Here is a 17,750-nt window from a genome sequence, read left to right on the forward strand (position 1 = left end):
TACAGTGGTGCCTCGGGTTACGAAATTAATTTGTTCCGCCATTCCTTTCGTAACCCGAAAATTTCGTAACCCGAAACACTTTTCCGTTAGCACTGGAAAGCCTATAGCTGCCCTTTGCAGCATTTGAATTTCGCGCCGAAATGAATTTCGTAACCCGAAAAATATTTCGTAACCCGAAACAGTTTTTGCCAATCCAACTTTTTCGTATCCCGGAAATTTCGTAACCCGATCATTTCGTATCCCGAGGCACCACTGTACTACAACAATCAATGCAGAGAAATAGAAGATGACAACGAAAATAATAGAGATGTTTTAGAAAGTGAAATGGAAACTGAACTCAGAGCACTTGCGTCAAATAAATTACCAAGAACAGATGGCATATGAATAACCCTGTTTCAAGCTAAAAAGACAGAATCCACTCAAATTCTAACAGCTGTTATCAAATATGGAAAACAAAAGAGATAGCCCACAGATTGGAAATGCTTAATATACATTCCTGTCCCCAAGAAAAGGGACACCAGAAATTGCAGTAACCACAGGACCATTGCATTAATTTCCCACATAAACAAAGTGATGTTCAAAATTCTACAACAAAGATTTTCATCACATGAAGAACAAGAACTATCAGATGTCCAAGCTGGGTTCAGATAAGGAAGAATACTAGGGATCACATTGCAAATTTAAGTTGGGTAATAGAAAGAATTTTAGAAGAAAATCACGCTGTATTGTGTAGATTATGACAAAGCTTTTGGTTGTGTAGATCATGAAAAACCTATGGCTCTCTCCTAAAGAAATGGTTTGTCCCAACATTTGATTATCCTAATGCATAAAAACAAGCGATCATAATCAGGATATGGAGTAACAGAATGGTTTCACTTGGAAATGAGGTTAAATGAGGTCTGTTCAGCTTGTATACAGAATGCATCATACAGAGGAAGGAGGTGTGAAAAGTGGAGGAAGGAACATCAACAATATACGATATGCAGATGATATCATACTACTTGCAGAAAATAGCAAAGTACTCAAGAAAGTAAAGGGAGAAAGTGCAAAGGGAGGTTTACAGTTGAACATTAAGAAAACAAAAATAATGGCCATGGATGTGTAAAGATATATCAGTCAATACCAAGGTCAAGATTATCCTTGCCAATGTATTTCCAATTTCTATGTATGGCTGTGAAGGCTAAACAGTATGGCTAGAAAGTGAAGATAGCTGATAGGGAAAAGAACAACTACAGTCGTCCTTCCATTTGTGTGGGCTTCGAATCCATGTCCCCCGATTATGCACAAGGGGCAAATGGAGGGACATAAAATGGGGTGCAGGCCCATGGCGCGTACCTCAGGTGCCCACAGGGGTGCACCACCATTCAAGCCAATGGGGCCTGAATATTGGCGAATCTTCATTTTTATGGGGTGGGGTCCAGAACAGATCCCATGCGAAAATGGAGGAGCGATTGTAATTTGAAATGTAGTACTGACCAGAGTTCTGCAGATACCATGCCCTGACAAAAAGACAAATGACTAGGTCATAGAGCAGGTCACACTCTCTCAGCCTCAGAGGAGAGCAAACTCCCCTCTGAACAAATCTTGCCAAGAAAACCCGGTGAAAGGTTTGCCTTAGGGTCATCATGTACATTAGAAATGACTTGAAAGCACACAACAAAAAGCAAATGAAGCCTGAACTCTCCCTCACAGCCAAGATGATTTATCTGAGACTGTCATACTCTGGATGTAGCATGAGAAGACATGACTCACTAGAAAAGACTATAATGCTTGGCAAAGGAGAAGACAGTAGGAAAAAAGGAAGAACCTATTACAGATGGATAGACTGAATCATGGAAGCTGCATCCCTGAAGGTCACCATAAGTCGAAGGCCTTATCTGTACTGAAGAAATAATGCAGTTTGACACCACTTTAACTGTCATGCTCAATGCTACGGAGTTTGTAGTTTTGTAAAATATTTTTGTAAGAGCCAGTAGGGTGCAGTGGTTTTGGGTGTTGGACTAAGACTTGGGAGACCAGGGTTAGAATCCCAGCTCAGCCATAGAAACCCACTGGGTGACCTTGGACAAGCTATACTCTCTCAGCCTCAGAGGAAACCCCCTCTGAAAAAACCTGCCAAGAAAACCTGGTGATAGCCTTTAGGGTCACCATAAGTGGGAAACACTTGAAGGCACCCAACAACAACAAGATACTTCTTCGCCTTCTCTGTCAGAGAGCTCTGGAGCCACAACAAACTACAAATTCCAGTTTCCATAGTGTTGCTCCATGGCAGCTAAAGTGGTGTCAAACTGCACAAAGCCGACTTGACCACAGTATCCTGTAACCATCTTTGAGAAGGCGCTCTATTTGCTCCCGTTCCTCATTCAGGAAAGACTGCAGAATCAGGGTGATCAGGAGTCTTCCTTTTCCAATATGCATCCTCCAGTCCAGCCTCCTGTCCAGGAGGAATCCAAAAATGTCCTCCATTTGGAGCATGACATGAGAGGCATGACTTCATATTAAGTATGTTAAGCTTTTCTTTGGCCATGTCCTCCAAGTTTCTTGAAATAACCCACATTCAGAGTGACCAGAGGTCCTCCTTTTCCAGGACATGTCCTCCATTCCAACCTCCTGTCTAGGAGGGATTCCAAAATATCCTGCATTGGGAGCATGACTTGAGAGCCATGGCTTTATATGAAGTGGGTTTAGCTTTGCTTTGGCCGCATGCTCCTCATTTAGAGGTCCTCCTTTCAAACAGCTTTATTTATATACTGCTTCATACTGAACTAATAGGGTCTAAGCAGTTTACAACTGTAAGCTAATTGCCCCCAACAATCTGGGTACCCATTTTAGCGACCTTGGAAGGATGCAAGCCTGAGTCGAGCTTGAGCCCTTTCGCTGGTATTGAACTTGCAACCTTGTGGTTTTGAGTGAGCGGCTGCAGGACAGGCATTTAACCACTGCGCCACATTCTGTCTCGGTCTCTAGGAGGAATCCCAAAGTGTCTCCATCAGGACTGTCTCTTTCGCAGAAGGGCTAGCAGCTCCCCTTGCGCCAGGTCCTCCTTTTCCCCTGAGTCCAGCAGTGCCTTTGTCCTCCTCCTCCTCCTGCTGCTGGGGGTCACCCTGGGCAGAGTCCAAGGGGGGGGGGAGAAACTGGACTGTACCACTTCAGACTTTTAGAGGGGGAGAGGCAGGGCTAGCTTTCCAAAAAGCCTTCCTTACCTTGCCTAATCTCTTTCCAAAACAACAACAACAAAAGAACACCCAAAGGATGTCCAGTTCACACTGACCTCTAACGGGGGGAGACTTCTTTTGTTTAACTATGGGTGTGGGGGGGGGAGCCTAGAAGCACTGTGTGTCCCCCCAGAGCCTTGCCAGTGGGCCAGTCCAGGGCGGTGCAGCAGCCTCTGCCTCTCTTCAGTGCGGCGAGAGAGGAGGACGAGGAGGAGGGACTGAGCGCGTGGAGGAGCCCTGCGCTTGGAGAGGCAGGCGCGCGCGCAGCGGCGTGACTCGCAGGGCTTTGGCTGCAGGGGCGAGAGGGGCTTCGCGGAGCCTGCTGCCTCGGGGTGCAAGCATGCGCCAAGCAGGCGTCAGCATGGGGCAGCCCCCTTTGCGCCACCAGCAGCAGCTCCTGCTTCTTCTCCTGCTCCTCCTCTGGAGCCCTGGGTTGTGGGCAGGGGAGCCTAGTGGTCGCAGCACTAGCAGCGCCCTGGAGGAGCTGGCCACCGACCAGGAAGCCGAGGCCAGCCACCGCCAGGACAGCGCCAGCCTCCTGACCTTCATCCTCCTGCTCACCCTCACCATCCTCACCATCTGGCTCTTCAAGCACCGCAGGGTCCGCTTCCTCCACGAAACCGGCCTGGCCATGATTTACGGTGAGAAGGGGGTAGCAGAGGGACTCCGGGGGGGGGGGGGGTTAAGGCTGCATCCACACTGGAGGGATAACCCGGTTTGGCACCGCTTTAACTCTTTGTCTGGCTCAAGGGTTTGAAATTCTGGGAATTGGAGTTTGTTGTGAGCCCTGGATCCCTTTTGAGCCAGACAAAGAGTGAAGGCGCTGCCAAAGCGGCTTCCATCTGGCATCTTTCTTCCACCTTTCCTCCCCTCTTCCAGGGAGCCCTTTTCCCCACAGGAAAAAAACAGGGGCTTGCTTTCCCTTTATATGCACCCTCTTTTGGATGAGGAGATGCACCTGTGCCCCTCTCTGGACACATCCTCATCCCTCAGCTGCCTGGCATTGTTGTTGTTGTTTGTTTGTTTGTTTGTTTTAATTTGTGGAAATCTTGCCAAGGAAACCCAACACACACACAACACACACCCCTGAATGTCAGCCTGGTCCAGTGGTTTGAGCAGGGTTCAAATCAACTGCCAACGGAAACCCACTGGGTGACCTGGAGCAAGTCCCACTCTCTCAGCCTCAGAGGATGGCAGTGGCAAGCCCCCTCTGAGAAAACCCCATGGTTTGGCCCCACTTTAACTCTTTGTCTGGCTCAAGGCTATGGAATTCTGGGCCATAAGTCAGAAACAATGTGAAGGCGCACAGCAGCAGCAGCAATGAATGTCAAAGCTCATTTTGCTCACCCTTAGAATCGTAGAGTTGGAAGAGACCGCAAGGGCCATCCAGTGCAACCCCATTCTGCCATGCAGGAACTCTCAATCAAAGCATCCCTGTTGACAGATGGCCATTCAGCCTCTGCTTAAAGACCTCCAAGGAAGGAGACTCCACTACACTCCGAGGGAGTACATTCCACTAGCTTTGGTTTGTGTGGCAGTGGTGGGAGGGTTGCACTGTGGTTTGAAGCAGGAGGGAAGGCAAAAATGTTTTGGTTTGCGTGGGGGCCAATGGTGTCTGTGGAGAACTTACATTTTATTCCGAGGTAAGTAGTTGCCCCTCTTAGTTGTCCCTCTCCTGCCTCAGCATCCTTGCCTATCAGTGACACTTCTAATGCCAGTGCTGACGCTGTTGTCATTGTGTGATTTCACCTCATTTCCAATTAATGGCAGCCCTATCATGGGGTTTTCTTGGCAAGTTTCTTCAGAGGCGGGTTTGCCATTGCCATCCTCTGGGGCTGAGAGTGTGTGCCTTGTCCCAGGTCACCCAGTGGGTTTCCGTGGTTGAGCTGGGAATCGAACCCTGGTCTCCAGAGTCGTCATCCAACATTCAAAATCACTCTATATTTCTCTTCTTCAGGGAGCACAAGGTTGCTGCATGGTTGCTGCTTTCCCAAGGCCCACTGGCTCTTCACAGCCTTAATGTGTGCATTTGTGTTTGTGTGAGTAGTGAATTGTTGCCTTCTCCCCAAACCTGTTCTTTTTGTTTTGAAGAGGAAGGAGCATCCCCTGAACTTGTATGTACTCAGGCCTCTGATTCTCATTTGGTATTCCTGACAGACTCCTACTAAGAATGCAAAGGTCAAGTCACAGGGAGCATCCTTGCTTGTATTTTTGCAGATATGCTGTAAGAGGGCCCTTCCGAATTCATATTATATAATTTGCCTTCTGTGACACTGGCTTGGAGGCTTGTTTGGGGTCATGGTGGTGGTGGGGGGGGAGGGAGAGGAGGTGAATACCAGCTTTTGGTTACATAAGCAAAAATTAGAGGTATTAGAGGTCTTTCCCCATCACTATCATAACACAGCATTTTAATGACAATAACATTTTAAAATGTCCCCTGGTGAAATATGCAAGACTTATTATTACAGTGCTGCTCTGTCATTGAGCTAGTAATATAGAGAAAGGTGTCGAAATTGTACTCCGTAGGATAAGTTGCATGAAACATTTGAAATGTAGCCTGATGGTGGGATCCTGTCATGAGCTATTTTTGGATTGTCCCCTGTGCATTCCTTTTCTTTTCTTTCTGTTTACTAATGAGAGATCTTGCTTTCCTGCTCAGAAATATATCCTGAACTCTGTACACAGGATGAAAAGAAATGTCTTTAAACATTTATGCCCTCTGGCTGCTGACTGCTAACCAGCTGTATGTCCTTATTATTCCCCCCCCCCCCCCGTCTTATCCAGTTGGTGCCTCCTGGCTTCTATTGTAATGGAACAAGACACCAGGATAGGTTACACAATACACCTTAAGTCTATTGTGGCTGACTATGTGATGAAGTGGACAGAGCGTGCCCTGCAGAGGGTTTTCACAGAGCATGACCACAATAAAGTACGGTGATGCATTGATGCATTTGTTCTCGCTATCAGATGTGGCAAAGAACTCGGTACCCGCCAGATTTGATTCATGAGTGGTGCAGTGGACTGCATGTGATCTTACAATGACAGTGGATAACCTTGTGCTGGTTTCCTTTTTTAGCCTCAAAATAGCAAACCATTTTTACGCAGGCAATATTCACATTTCCACCATAGACATTACAGTCTTTTTAAGCTCTAGATCTGATTTACTATTGGCATATCTGTTTCCTTTCATCTGCTGCTGCTGTTTGGTAAAGTATTATAATTATCATCGTCGTCATAATCTGCTTAACATTCCATGTCTACTTAACATTTCATGGTGCAGATGTATTTTCTGGTAAGGAAGCATGGATGCAGGGCAAGAAAGTGATAGTTTTCTTTCTCTGGCAACTCAGTGGCTCCTTAAAAGTTAAATTCTGAAAAGCAGTGGAATTTTCCTCAGCTGTGGTTTTTCAGTCTCTGACAGACTACTTCGTCATTGCTTCCTGCTGCATTGCTTTGTGGTTGCCCCCCCCCCTTTTTTTTAAAACATCCTGTATCCAAGTACATGACAATCTTGAAAGATATGTGAATGTGTGCCATGATGTCCATCTGGGTAGGGACCAGTTTTCACTGTGGTATCCCCATCGCCAAAGTGACCCAACATCATTTTGGATTTCTGTTTGGGCTGATTTGAGGACATTAGATGGGGTTGGGAGGGTTCATGGTGGGGGTACTAGCCAAACTACTAAATTTGGAGACTTTCAAATAAACTCTTTCTGAAACACTTTGGGGGGAGATTTCAGAGGCTTTGGGGAGTATTCTGGAGGACTTGATGGTCTGCAAGCAAGGCAGGTGAGCCACATGCAACCCTGCATGTCTCCCACCTGTGTTTTATTTTTTTATTTCAAAGTGAGTACCACTGAGTTCAGTGACACTTAATTCCAGAAAAGTGTGCATAATGCGGTACCCTTGTAACAATTTTTTATTTGCGTTCATATTATGCAGAGTATACATCAGGAATATCAGTTTCCATAAATAATGTGGGATTGTGGGTAAGAAACATTTGCCATACCAATCCATTATATCAGTCTTCCTAAAATTGTTTCTGGGGACAGTTGCGTGTGTGTGTGTCAGTATTGTTGCGTGTATCAGTATTGTTAGGATCAGACGTCCTATGACAGCATTCTCCAACCTGCTGCCCTTGAGCAGGGCTAAATTCCCACCATCCCCAGCGAACATGGAATGTTTGAAAGGCTGTATCATACAGTGCGTGTCTGTACAGTTGTATTTGGAAGTAAGTCCTACAGAGATGACTAGCATAAGTCCTACTGAGTTGAAATATGTGGGTGTAGAATAGTACCCTTAAGGGATTGCCATTAAATTGAAAGAATACATAATAGGCTTTTATGTAGGCAACATCACTTACACTCTCATTAAAATACTGGAAGGCTTTTTTTTTCCCTTTTCTTTTTTGGTCCACAATTAAATACAAAAACTTTTTAAAAATATCATACTGGCTAAGATGATTTCTGTCCTAAGCAGTGCTGCAGTGTGTCATTTATAACTTTGATAGAACAGAAATGTTTTAAACTTTTTAAGAGGCAAATGTTTAATGCTTTGTTAAGGCAGAGCTATTGGGATACATGGCATTCTTTTATTTCATATAAACAATACACAGGAACTTTCTTTGAGTTTCTTCCAACACACATTTAATCTGAAGAAAATAAACAATGCAGGGGTGGAAAGCCCAGAGATTACCAGAAATGGAAGTGAACGTCTCTGAATACATATTAAACAAACTTAGCCATTTGTTAGCTGGCAGTGTTTTGTTCTAGATGGATGTTTACATTTATAGATATGAGTACAGTGGGAAGGAGAGAAAAATTTGTATGAGCAAAGCACTGATTGAACTCTTCTGATGGAAGATGAATGTATCTGCAAATCTGCTTTTCCTTTGCTCAGGTGCTCCTTTGCTCAAGAACTCTCCAAATTTGAAAAAAGACACTGAAAAGGAATACTGTAGAGATATGTTTCCATCATTCTTTCATAGCAATAAGAAAAAGGATTCTTTAGCTTTTCATTGATTATGATATCAAAAACTAGACTATCTAGCTTGTGTTGCAACAGAAGGTACTGCTGTTCTGATCTAAAACTCCCAGCAGACATGATGCTCCATTTATATGGGTTGTTTTCTGTGTGCCAACTGATAATTTAGAACCTTATGCTTTTATATGCAGTATTGTTGCATCACGGCCCTATCTCATGGATTCAGGCTTGCCCACTTTAGAGAAGGAGACAGGGTTTTATGGATGATGCTTTTTGAAGTGAATAGGACATATTCTAATACGGGTATTGAACTCCTGTGACCTACTATAAATCAAAGTACTATATGGAGGAAGGAGAGTTCCTTCTAATGTTGCTGTTTTTAAAGCCATGCTAGATCAGCTCCAAGAACTGTCTAGCCTAGCTGCTTGTTTCCCATAGTAACCTGTCAAATAGCCTTGGTACATGGTTGCGAGTTCAGTACCAGCCAGGGCCTCAGTCTCAATTCAGGCTTGCATCCTTCTGAGGTCACTAAAATGAGTACCCAGCTTGTTGAGGGCAATCAGCTTACAGTTGTAAACAGTTTAGGGACTGCTTAGGCAGTATGAAGCGGTATATAAACAAAGCTGCTATTGCTACATGGGGTCAGCAGCTCTCTTCATTCCTTTTCCTCTGAAGTATCCCTACCCTGGTTAGAATTCCTTTTGGGGAACATCTACACTGTAGAAATAAAGCAGTTTGACATCACTTTAATTGCCATGGCTCCATCTGACAGAATCCTAGGATTTGTAGTTTTGTGAGGCAGCAACACTGGCAGAGGAGTCTAATGGTCTGTAAAACTACAAATCCCAGGATTCCATAGGATGGAGCTACAGCACTTAAAGTGGGGTAAAACAGTACCTTTTTCTACAGTGTAGATGCTTCCTTGCTCTTTCTGCATCCACAGTCCATACATGCATTATGTAGCCAGTTGCTGGTTCAGGATAATACAGGGTCTTCCAGCTTTGAAGAATTGCTTCCTTGAAAGTGATCTTTAATTTACTGAAACACTTCACACACATACATATGACCCTTGTTTTCATAATTGGATTTAGAAAGTGCTTTGGGACTGGTTCCTACCCAGTGATTTCCACTTACAGGGGTGATTTCTTTATGGAAGAAGAGCAGATAGTGCTTCACTGAGTGAAAGAAATGCACACGTGTTGATAATAACTATGAATTTTTTATCAGTGTCTGCAGAGGTACATGAATTCTTGTCTCTTACAGTTACGTATTTTACTTAAATTTTGTTATTGCTACTGAGTAGGCTTCAGTGATTTATTTATCATATTTTATAGGTTGTGCATTCCCTGTGCAAGTGTATCTTTGTGCCTTAAAGTTCAGACTGACCATTTATGTAGAGTAAATGAGTAAAACACTGACAGAATTTCTTTCGTTACTCACACTGCAATTCTGTATATTCTTTTCTTTGGAGTTGTCCCCACTGAACTTTGTATGGCTTTCTTCTGAGTAGAAATATATAGGATTGCACTGTCAATCTCAAACTGTTCTCAAAACTGCCATGTTAAACCAGATATTGTGAAAACTGGAGGACATTGTCCAAGGCTGAAATCTTATGTACTCTGACATGGATTCAAGCCACATCAAATACTGTGTACACAATGGAAACATGTTTACCCAGAAGTAAGATTGTGCTGAAGCAAGGATTGGTTTTCTGCTTTTAAAGTAATCTTAAGTAGTACTAATTTCTTACAGCAGTTTGCCTTTGAGGTGAGGTGTTAGTATTTCCGTTGAAAACAAACCTTTCTGAAACTTTTGTAACTGAGTCAGCTACAAAAGCATTGTACTGAACTAGGCACTGTGATTTTGTACTAATTCTAAGAACTTGGCATGCTTTTTGAAGAAACTTTGTTCCTCATGAGGAAACCATTGCAATTAAAAGTTGGTATCAGATACCAGTGCAGCTGCACCCTAATTTTACCATAACTTCTCACTTGATAAGAAATTGCACTGCATTCATTATGTTTGTTTGTGTCCCTCATATGACTTAGGACAGCCACCTGGAGAACCGTCACTGATCTTCGCAACCTATTTTTTGTCAAATTGTAGGAAATAAATCCCCAAACCATGTTTGTTTCATCTTGTGAATAAAGGACAAGAAGAAAAAAGCATATAGTTTTACAGTGTTTTTCCTTTTGAAATGTATGTTTTGAATCCCTTCCCACCAAAATATTTAGTGTGAAGTCTAACTACTTTTAAGGTGACCAGATGATGTGGCAAAATCCATTTTTGACTTCTGGGCTACTGATTGCAAGTCATTGTGTAGATGGCTGGAGTATGTAAGTCAGCTACTACTAGGTTCAAGTAAGTGAACAGTTGGAGGAGATAAATCTGAATAGCTTCAGTTTGTTTCTTGAATGTGGCTACACCTACAATCCAGAATTAATACCACTTGACACCACTTTAAATGCCATGGCTGAGCGCTATGGAATTATGGGATATGTAGTTTGTGAAATATCTAGCCTTCTCTGTCAGAGAGCTTGGGTGCCACAACAAACTACAAATCCCAGGATTCCATAGGATGGAGCCTTGACAGCTAAAGCAGTGTCAGCCCGCATTAATTCTGCAATGGGGCAGCAACCTGTGTCTTGACATTTAAGAATGGCAATTGTCGCCTTTCAGATGACCAATTCTTCCTAACTAGTATAGCCAATGCTAAAAGAATATGTGAACTGCTGTCAAAACATATTTCGAAGTGTACAGAGGGCCTTGCTTGCTCTAGATGTAGATGCATAAGTCATCTTAACATACTTAAGGAGAGTTGTTCCTGAAAACTGAGGCTAATTGCTACAAATTGAAAAATATCCGCTGCCTCTCAAAATACAGCATCAATAAAGTGATAATTTTGAGGGTAGGTAGACAGGGAGGATTCCTGCAATAGCCTGTTTGGTTTTTGGCAAAGGGTTTTTTGCTTGCTTGCTTGTTTGTTTGTTTGTTTGTTTGGTCTAGGTTTGTTCTGATACTTTGTTTCAAACATCCCTGTCATACTGTCTAAAAAGTGGAAGTGAGAAAGACAGATAACTGCCCTCAGAAATCCCCATCTTGGGAGGAATCCCCATCTTCTGAGGAAGAAAGGTGATAGCTGTTGCTGAATGGCGGTTTGTTGTCCCACTTCACTGGAGGACACAATGTGGAGTGTTTGGTGCTTTTTCTCTGCTTACCAAGAAGAGATAAAATAGTATGATTGGATTGTTTGCTTTGACCCCTTCTATGTATATATGTGTGTGCGTGTGTATACACACACACACACACACACACACACACACACCATTCTCTTCATATTCCTGGCTTCTTGCAGTCAATCAACATTAGCTTTGCCCAGACGTTATTGCTGACACGTAGACCAATGTGTAAAACGTGATGTGTCAAAGAGCTCCAACCTGGGAGCTGACATGCCTTGACATTTGCTTAAACATTGTGATGGGACAAATATGTGCATGTCCAGGTATACGTATGGAGGCTTCCACATGGTCTGGAACCCCATTTAACTAAGGTAGTTAGTAACTAAGGCAGACCTTTGTGGTAGATGTAGAGATCCTTGGGGCTGGGGCTACTAGAACTGCAAAAGTCAGAGACTGTGTTAGTCAACATGTGCCTGCTCTTTCACTTGTCTGTCAATAGGTAATAACTTCCAGATGAGTTATAAGCATACTGTTGGCTTTTCTGACAATACTAACCTCTCTTCAAACATCCAGCCTGTTGAGTATCTATGTCAGAGTATACAAAAAGGAATGATGTGGCCATCTTTTGCTTTTGTACTTGAAGGAACTGCTGGAAAAATAATGTTGCATTCTTGTTTTACGGTGTGATACCTTGAGGCTGACTGGCATATTTTAGAAAAACTACATGGTACACCCTTCTGCCATTAAACCACTGGAGGAAGCAGTGAATATGTGTGTGATAAGATTAAAATTATACTTCAGTTAATGAAGTCAATGTATTTCTAGGCATTACGTCTTTAACAAAAAATTTGACACTAAAAGTAGAAATAACATGGAAAGGATAGGAAATGTTTCCTATAACATTAAAAAAAGAACAGCAGTTCAGCTTGTTTAAGTGAACATTTTATCCAAAACTAACAATATTACATGTGAAATAAAACAACCAGGTCTGGTGAGTCTTGCATAACTAATTAAAAACATCATGACTTTTTTGGAGACCACTTGAAGCCTCTTCTAAAATGCATCCAGGGATGATTTCTTTCACCAGCCTCTGCCTTTCTTATTATTTCCATTTTGGTAGCCAAACCTATAGATCTACTATTTTTCTACCAGTATGTTAGGGGTAGCTGGTGAGTAAGGTTTTTCTGCTTTCCTCCTTTTCCTCTATTTTGATGCTCATACATGCTCACTGAAGCATTCTCAGGCAGCCGCTATTTACCTTTCCTCTGGTAGACAGGCATATATGTCTACAGTAGAACTGTTAAATTAGAAATACATTTTGTCCCAGCTCAAGTTTCATTGCATTGTTTACTGCAGACATACTACTGCAAACCAACACCAAAGGTTTCTGTTTCTCCAGCTCTTTTTCACCATTCTCAGTGCTGATGCTGCTTTTTTTTTAATTGAGCTAGTCAGTGAATAAGGAGGAAAACAGGTGGGATTAAGTGGGAATAAAAAGACTTTGTTAAAAGAATCTTTTTTGTTAGAGATTTTGGTCAAAAACACAGTGCAGAAATAATCCCATTTAATACCACTTTAACTGCCCTGGTTCAGTGCTAGGAAATCCTGGGAATTGTAGTTTCTTGTGGCATCAGAGCTCTCTGACAGAGATATCTCACAAAATTACAGTTCCCAGCATTCCCTAGCATTGAGCCAGAACAGTTAAAGTGGTCTCAAACAGGACTGCAGTGTGTTTTGGACCTTTGTTAACTAATGCCTTGTCTGTGCTGGCTGGGACACTCCAGGCTGCCTGGAGTACCTGGTCCCACAGCTATCCCAATCTGTTACTTGCCCCTCTGTTTCCATGCCATGGTGGCTTCTACATGGGCATCTTGCTGGGCTGTCATTGTGGATCATTTGCTTCTGAGGTCAGAATGAGGCATCCAGCGATGGCCACATGGCTGGGTGCCGTTTTCTGATTTCAGAATGAGCAACCCACAACAGATGTACTGGGCGGCCCAGCAGGATGATCATACGGAAAGCGGACAGGAATGGAGGGCTCTGCATTTTCCTAGAAGATCCAGAGTAACAAGTATATTTTAAAATGTGTTTTAAAGCTGTTAAACCTTAGTTCTCATGCAGAACAGACATTGCCTGGACTGCTTGCAGCAGAACCAGAGTTTGGAACATGCATAATGAAACATAAAGACACCAGAACAAAAGGCAAACGGACCTTTTGACCCATGCTGACAAGGCTTGAGGCATGCCTGTATTTGGTGGATAAAACTAAGGCCTATTGACAAAAGCTAGATGATTTGGGAAGCCGTATTCAGTAGTGCTGCCTCATTTGGTCTGTGTGTCCACCTGCCGACTGCCTCCCACAGTTTGTTCTAAAGGACATATCACCACAATGGTAACTTCAGCTGATCGACTCCATTTCTCTTTTCCCTGCAGGTCCTAAGTATGCACTTAGCTGGTGATATCACACCCACAATAGACCAGTGCAGAAGCTTGCACACTTCATATAGGGGTTAGGTAAGTGTTAATCTTTTCGGCAATATTGTATTTTTTCATCTGTCTTAATATTCTTATTTTATACTTTGGCCTATAAAATAAGAATATATTTTTTTTAAAAAAAATGGAAAACATGCCATATTGAACAGCATCAAAGAAACCGACGTATTTCTCCATATGTGGGCTTCTTGTCCATTATTTGGAGGGTTGTGATGTCACCAGCACAGTGCATCCTGGGCTGGACTGGTCAGTCACCGGGTATCTGGAAGTTATGCCAGGCTCTCAGTTTTTGGTGATGTTAAGAGAAAGGCAATAAATGTTGGGCATGTGAAAAGGAAAGGTAAGTTGGGCTCATAAAATTACAGTCCTCGGTATCCCCCCTTTGCAGGATAGGATTCCGGATTACTTTCAAACCCTTTGCTGGTGTCGAGGAAGGCCTTTTTGTTTGCAAGATTGAATGTACACCCCTCAAATGTGACCAGGGGCAGATATTTGCAGACCCCATTTTTGAATCGTGTATATCACTGTGATCAAGCTCCAGACGTTCTCCATCCTATTGTATTGCTTTGTCCATTGTATATAATTCCAAAGGAAAAATTGTTAAGAAGGTTACACTATTGGAAATGAATATCTGTTTGGATGGGTTATCAGTGGAATACTTATTGGAAGATCGGAACCCACATACTACCAGGTTAATGGCCAATTTTCTGGTGGAGGCAACAGGATTAGGGCTTAAATTTTAATAATGATCCTGAAGTTTTATTGTAAATGCATTTTGTTTTTCTATGCCTAATAAAGATTGAGTGACTGACTGACTGATTGAAAGTTGAGCATCCAGTGGTATGCCTTTGTATTGCCAATATTTTATTTCTGTACACACTCTTCCTGTTTCAACCCAGTATATTATCCTACTTTAAAGAATTAAAATCTATTTAAGACACCTGGTGAAAAGTGCAGGCGTCTCAATCCTGTATGTACTTCTAATGTACAAAGCAGGAGCAGAGAACCATTTGCAAGGAAGATTTGCAAAGTATGGGAATGGGAGTGTTTAATGAATCTCTCACCTGCTGTCTTCCCTCTGCAAAGGTTTTTGAAAAGAATCTTCTCTGGATACTTTTTGCCCACTTTACTGAAAGCCATGGCAGAAGTTTTGATAGGCAGGGACATTTTAAAATAATTTTAAAAATTATTAGAAACCTCATACTAAAATAAAAATTACTCAGTCTTATTGGTTCTGATATTTTCTTCTTTTTCCCTCTCCCTTCTTCTTTTTATATTAGACTGTATTTATCACAAAATGAGGGCCAATTTGTTTCCTGTCCAAGGAATCCCAATAAACCTGCAGCCCCTAGAACACACGAATGATTTTGATCTTCCCACTATGCCTAATATATTTTCCTTTTACATCCTTTTCAAATTGATTTGTCTTCAGTTCCCCTGTTACTTCAACCATGACACAATTATCCCCTGAAATTTTGTTTAACATCAAACAGGTGTACATGATGTTTCTCCAAGAGATGATAATTCAGGAGGATTTTTACTATGAAATGAGATGGTCTGTATGTGATGGTTTCAGTTCCTGGTGGTGCTGATGCTTTTGTTTTTTATGTATGTAAACCAAATGCAAGCCTTCAGCTGAGCTACTGCTCTTGTTTCTATCCCCCTTGCACTCAGAACTGAGACAGCAAATACCCTTGGAAAGAGAAACAACAACAACGGTCCATGGGAATTTTGCACCAGGAAAAAAAATGCCTGCCCCAACACAGATTTCAGTATGGAGTGCATGGAGTGCAGAAATTGAACTGTCTACTTTCTTTGCTAAAATCAGAAATAGGGATCACATGTTCTATGGGCTACATGTGACAAAGGCCATTTGTGGCATGGCAGGGATACTCTAATTTATCCAGACCCTTAGGTTTTTTTCAGCTGAATAAGGAGAATGGTTGCTTTTGGAAGTCTTAGAGAATGGCAGATGATCTCTTCTAAAGTGTGGCATAGGAACTTACTGTAGATCTGGGAGTGGAGAGCATTCCCTGCCCCTTAGAGTTTCCAGTTTTATCTTGGTTTGCCAAAACCAAGATAATGTCCTCTGGGGAAGGAAGTACGTACAGCCAATGACTGTTTGCTCAGGAGCAAAATTGGTCCCTACTACGCTGGTTTAGATAGAGGTGCCTTTGCTATACTGCAGAGTGGCATCAGTGTTTGACTTTTCACTCTGTACTCCAGCCAAAAACCTAGGACTTAGGGTTGGGTTACTGTATTGGTACTTGAAATACTGCCATCCTGCTGCTGCTGTTTTGCACATCTGCAGCAGTTCAAGTCTGAGAGGTTCTGAGTTAGTTTTGGTCTCAGTCTCAGTCTAGTCAGAGCTGGGACTTGTGCAACCTTCTTTGATGATCAGGTTTTGAAGCCTCAAGGAGTTTTCACCATTAATTCATTTGCATATTCATTTCTATCCAGCCTCTTTCCTGGCACTGGATTGTGACATGCCATGGAGTAATATGCAGTTCAAAGAAGCAAGTTGAGAACCTGAATACGCCCCTGGCTTGGCAGATAAGAGCTTTGATTACAATTGTGAGGATCTCTTAGCCAGTACGGCTGGTGAAGATACTGTGTTGCTTCCATTAATTAATATTGTGTTGTATTTCCCAGGATTATGAACAATGTAATATACTGTACACAGAGCTGCTTTTGAAAGTATTTGGCAACATTAGCCATGCAGCTAAATTAATAAATGAGACTACTAATATATTTTCACCAACACTTAGAGCTTCACTAGTTCGCACGTTAGTTCAGGGTGTTGGTTTTGATATTATGAATGCTTTATTGACGTAAGAGCAAGACTAATTGGTGGGACAGACTTTTAAACAAAAATGAGAAAAATGAGTAGTTTTCACAGTGTTTCTAACTCTGTGTGACTGCAGGAGATCATGGGTGGAAGTTTTGCTGCAGACACATCTTCCTTCACAAATTAGGTGGAAGGTCTTTGATAGAGCTGGCTGTGAAATTCCCTTTGGGGGCATACTTTGCTTGGTGCTGACATCGGCTGCATCCTCATCGCAGAAATAATCCAGTTCCACACCATTCAAACTGCCATGCCTTAGTTCTGTGGAATTCTGCAAATTGTAGTTTGCTGTGACACCAAAGCTCTCTGACAGAGTAGATTAAAGTTTCATAAAACTACAATTCCCAGAGTTCCATAACATTGAGCCACTGGAGTTAAACTATGTTAAACTGGATTATTTTGGCAGTGAGGATGCAGCCATTATGATCTTTTGGGTGCCAGACTATATATAACATTGCTCTTCTCCAAACTTTAGGAAAGTAATAAGAACTGGCTGGTTGGTTTAATTCGTCTTGTTCTGTGTAGGTGGGAGATATTTTAGATGATATTGTTTTAAGTTGATTTTTGATGGATATTTTTGTCTTAATGTTGATTAATAAGGAATTAAATTTTACCTTGAAAACCAATTTTGGTTGAAAGAAGAAATATAAAAATTTCTTGACGTTAATCTTCATCACAAACAATTAATTTACAGCCAAAATAATGTATAATCAAAGAAGAAACCAGAAGGAGGGGAAAGAAAGATAAGAAATAGAGAAAAAAAGAAAGAGGCATTAAAAAAAAGACATGCAACTAATACACAGAAGAGCTTTGAAACCCTTCCGCAATCTTGGCTGTAATTAAAAAAAATAGAAAAAATATACTATTCTACCATTACAGATTCAACTACCATATTTTCCGGCGTATAAGACGACCCCAACTTTTCAGTCAAAATATAGAGTTTGGGATGTACTCACCGTATAAGACTACCCCTCTTCCAACTCATACCAAATAAAAATTTAAAAAACATCAGATTTGATTTCAATATGGTAATTT

General features: G+C 42.0%; 1 protein-coding gene across 4 annotated transcripts in view; it reads left to right on the top strand.

Moving 5' to 3' along the window:
* The first annotated feature begins 3,450 nt into the window (after positions 1-3,450).
* The window catches only part of SLC9A7 (solute carrier family 9 member A7), a 66,424-nt gene continuing 52,124 nt past the window's right edge, over positions 3,451-17,750 (top strand). For 2 of the 4 annotated variants that reach the window (XM_042456770.1, XM_042456771.1), the window contains exon 1: positions 3,451-3,856. In XM_042456770.1, coding sequence (XP_042312704.1) covers positions 3,556-3,856 — 301 coding nt within the window. In that variant the 5' untranslated portion in view covers positions 3,451-3,555. Of the gene's footprint in view, positions 3,857-13,810; positions 13,892-17,750 lie in introns of all 4 variants that reach the window. The other 2 variants (XM_042456772.1, XM_042456769.1) reach the window with 2 other exon arrangements.

This window comes from Sceloporus undulatus, chromosome 3, assembly GCF_019175285.1.
Source record: "Sceloporus undulatus isolate JIND9_A2432 ecotype Alabama chromosome 3, SceUnd_v1.1, whole genome shotgun sequence".
NCBI lineage: Eukaryota > Metazoa > Chordata > Lepidosauria > Squamata > Phrynosomatidae > Sceloporus > Sceloporus undulatus.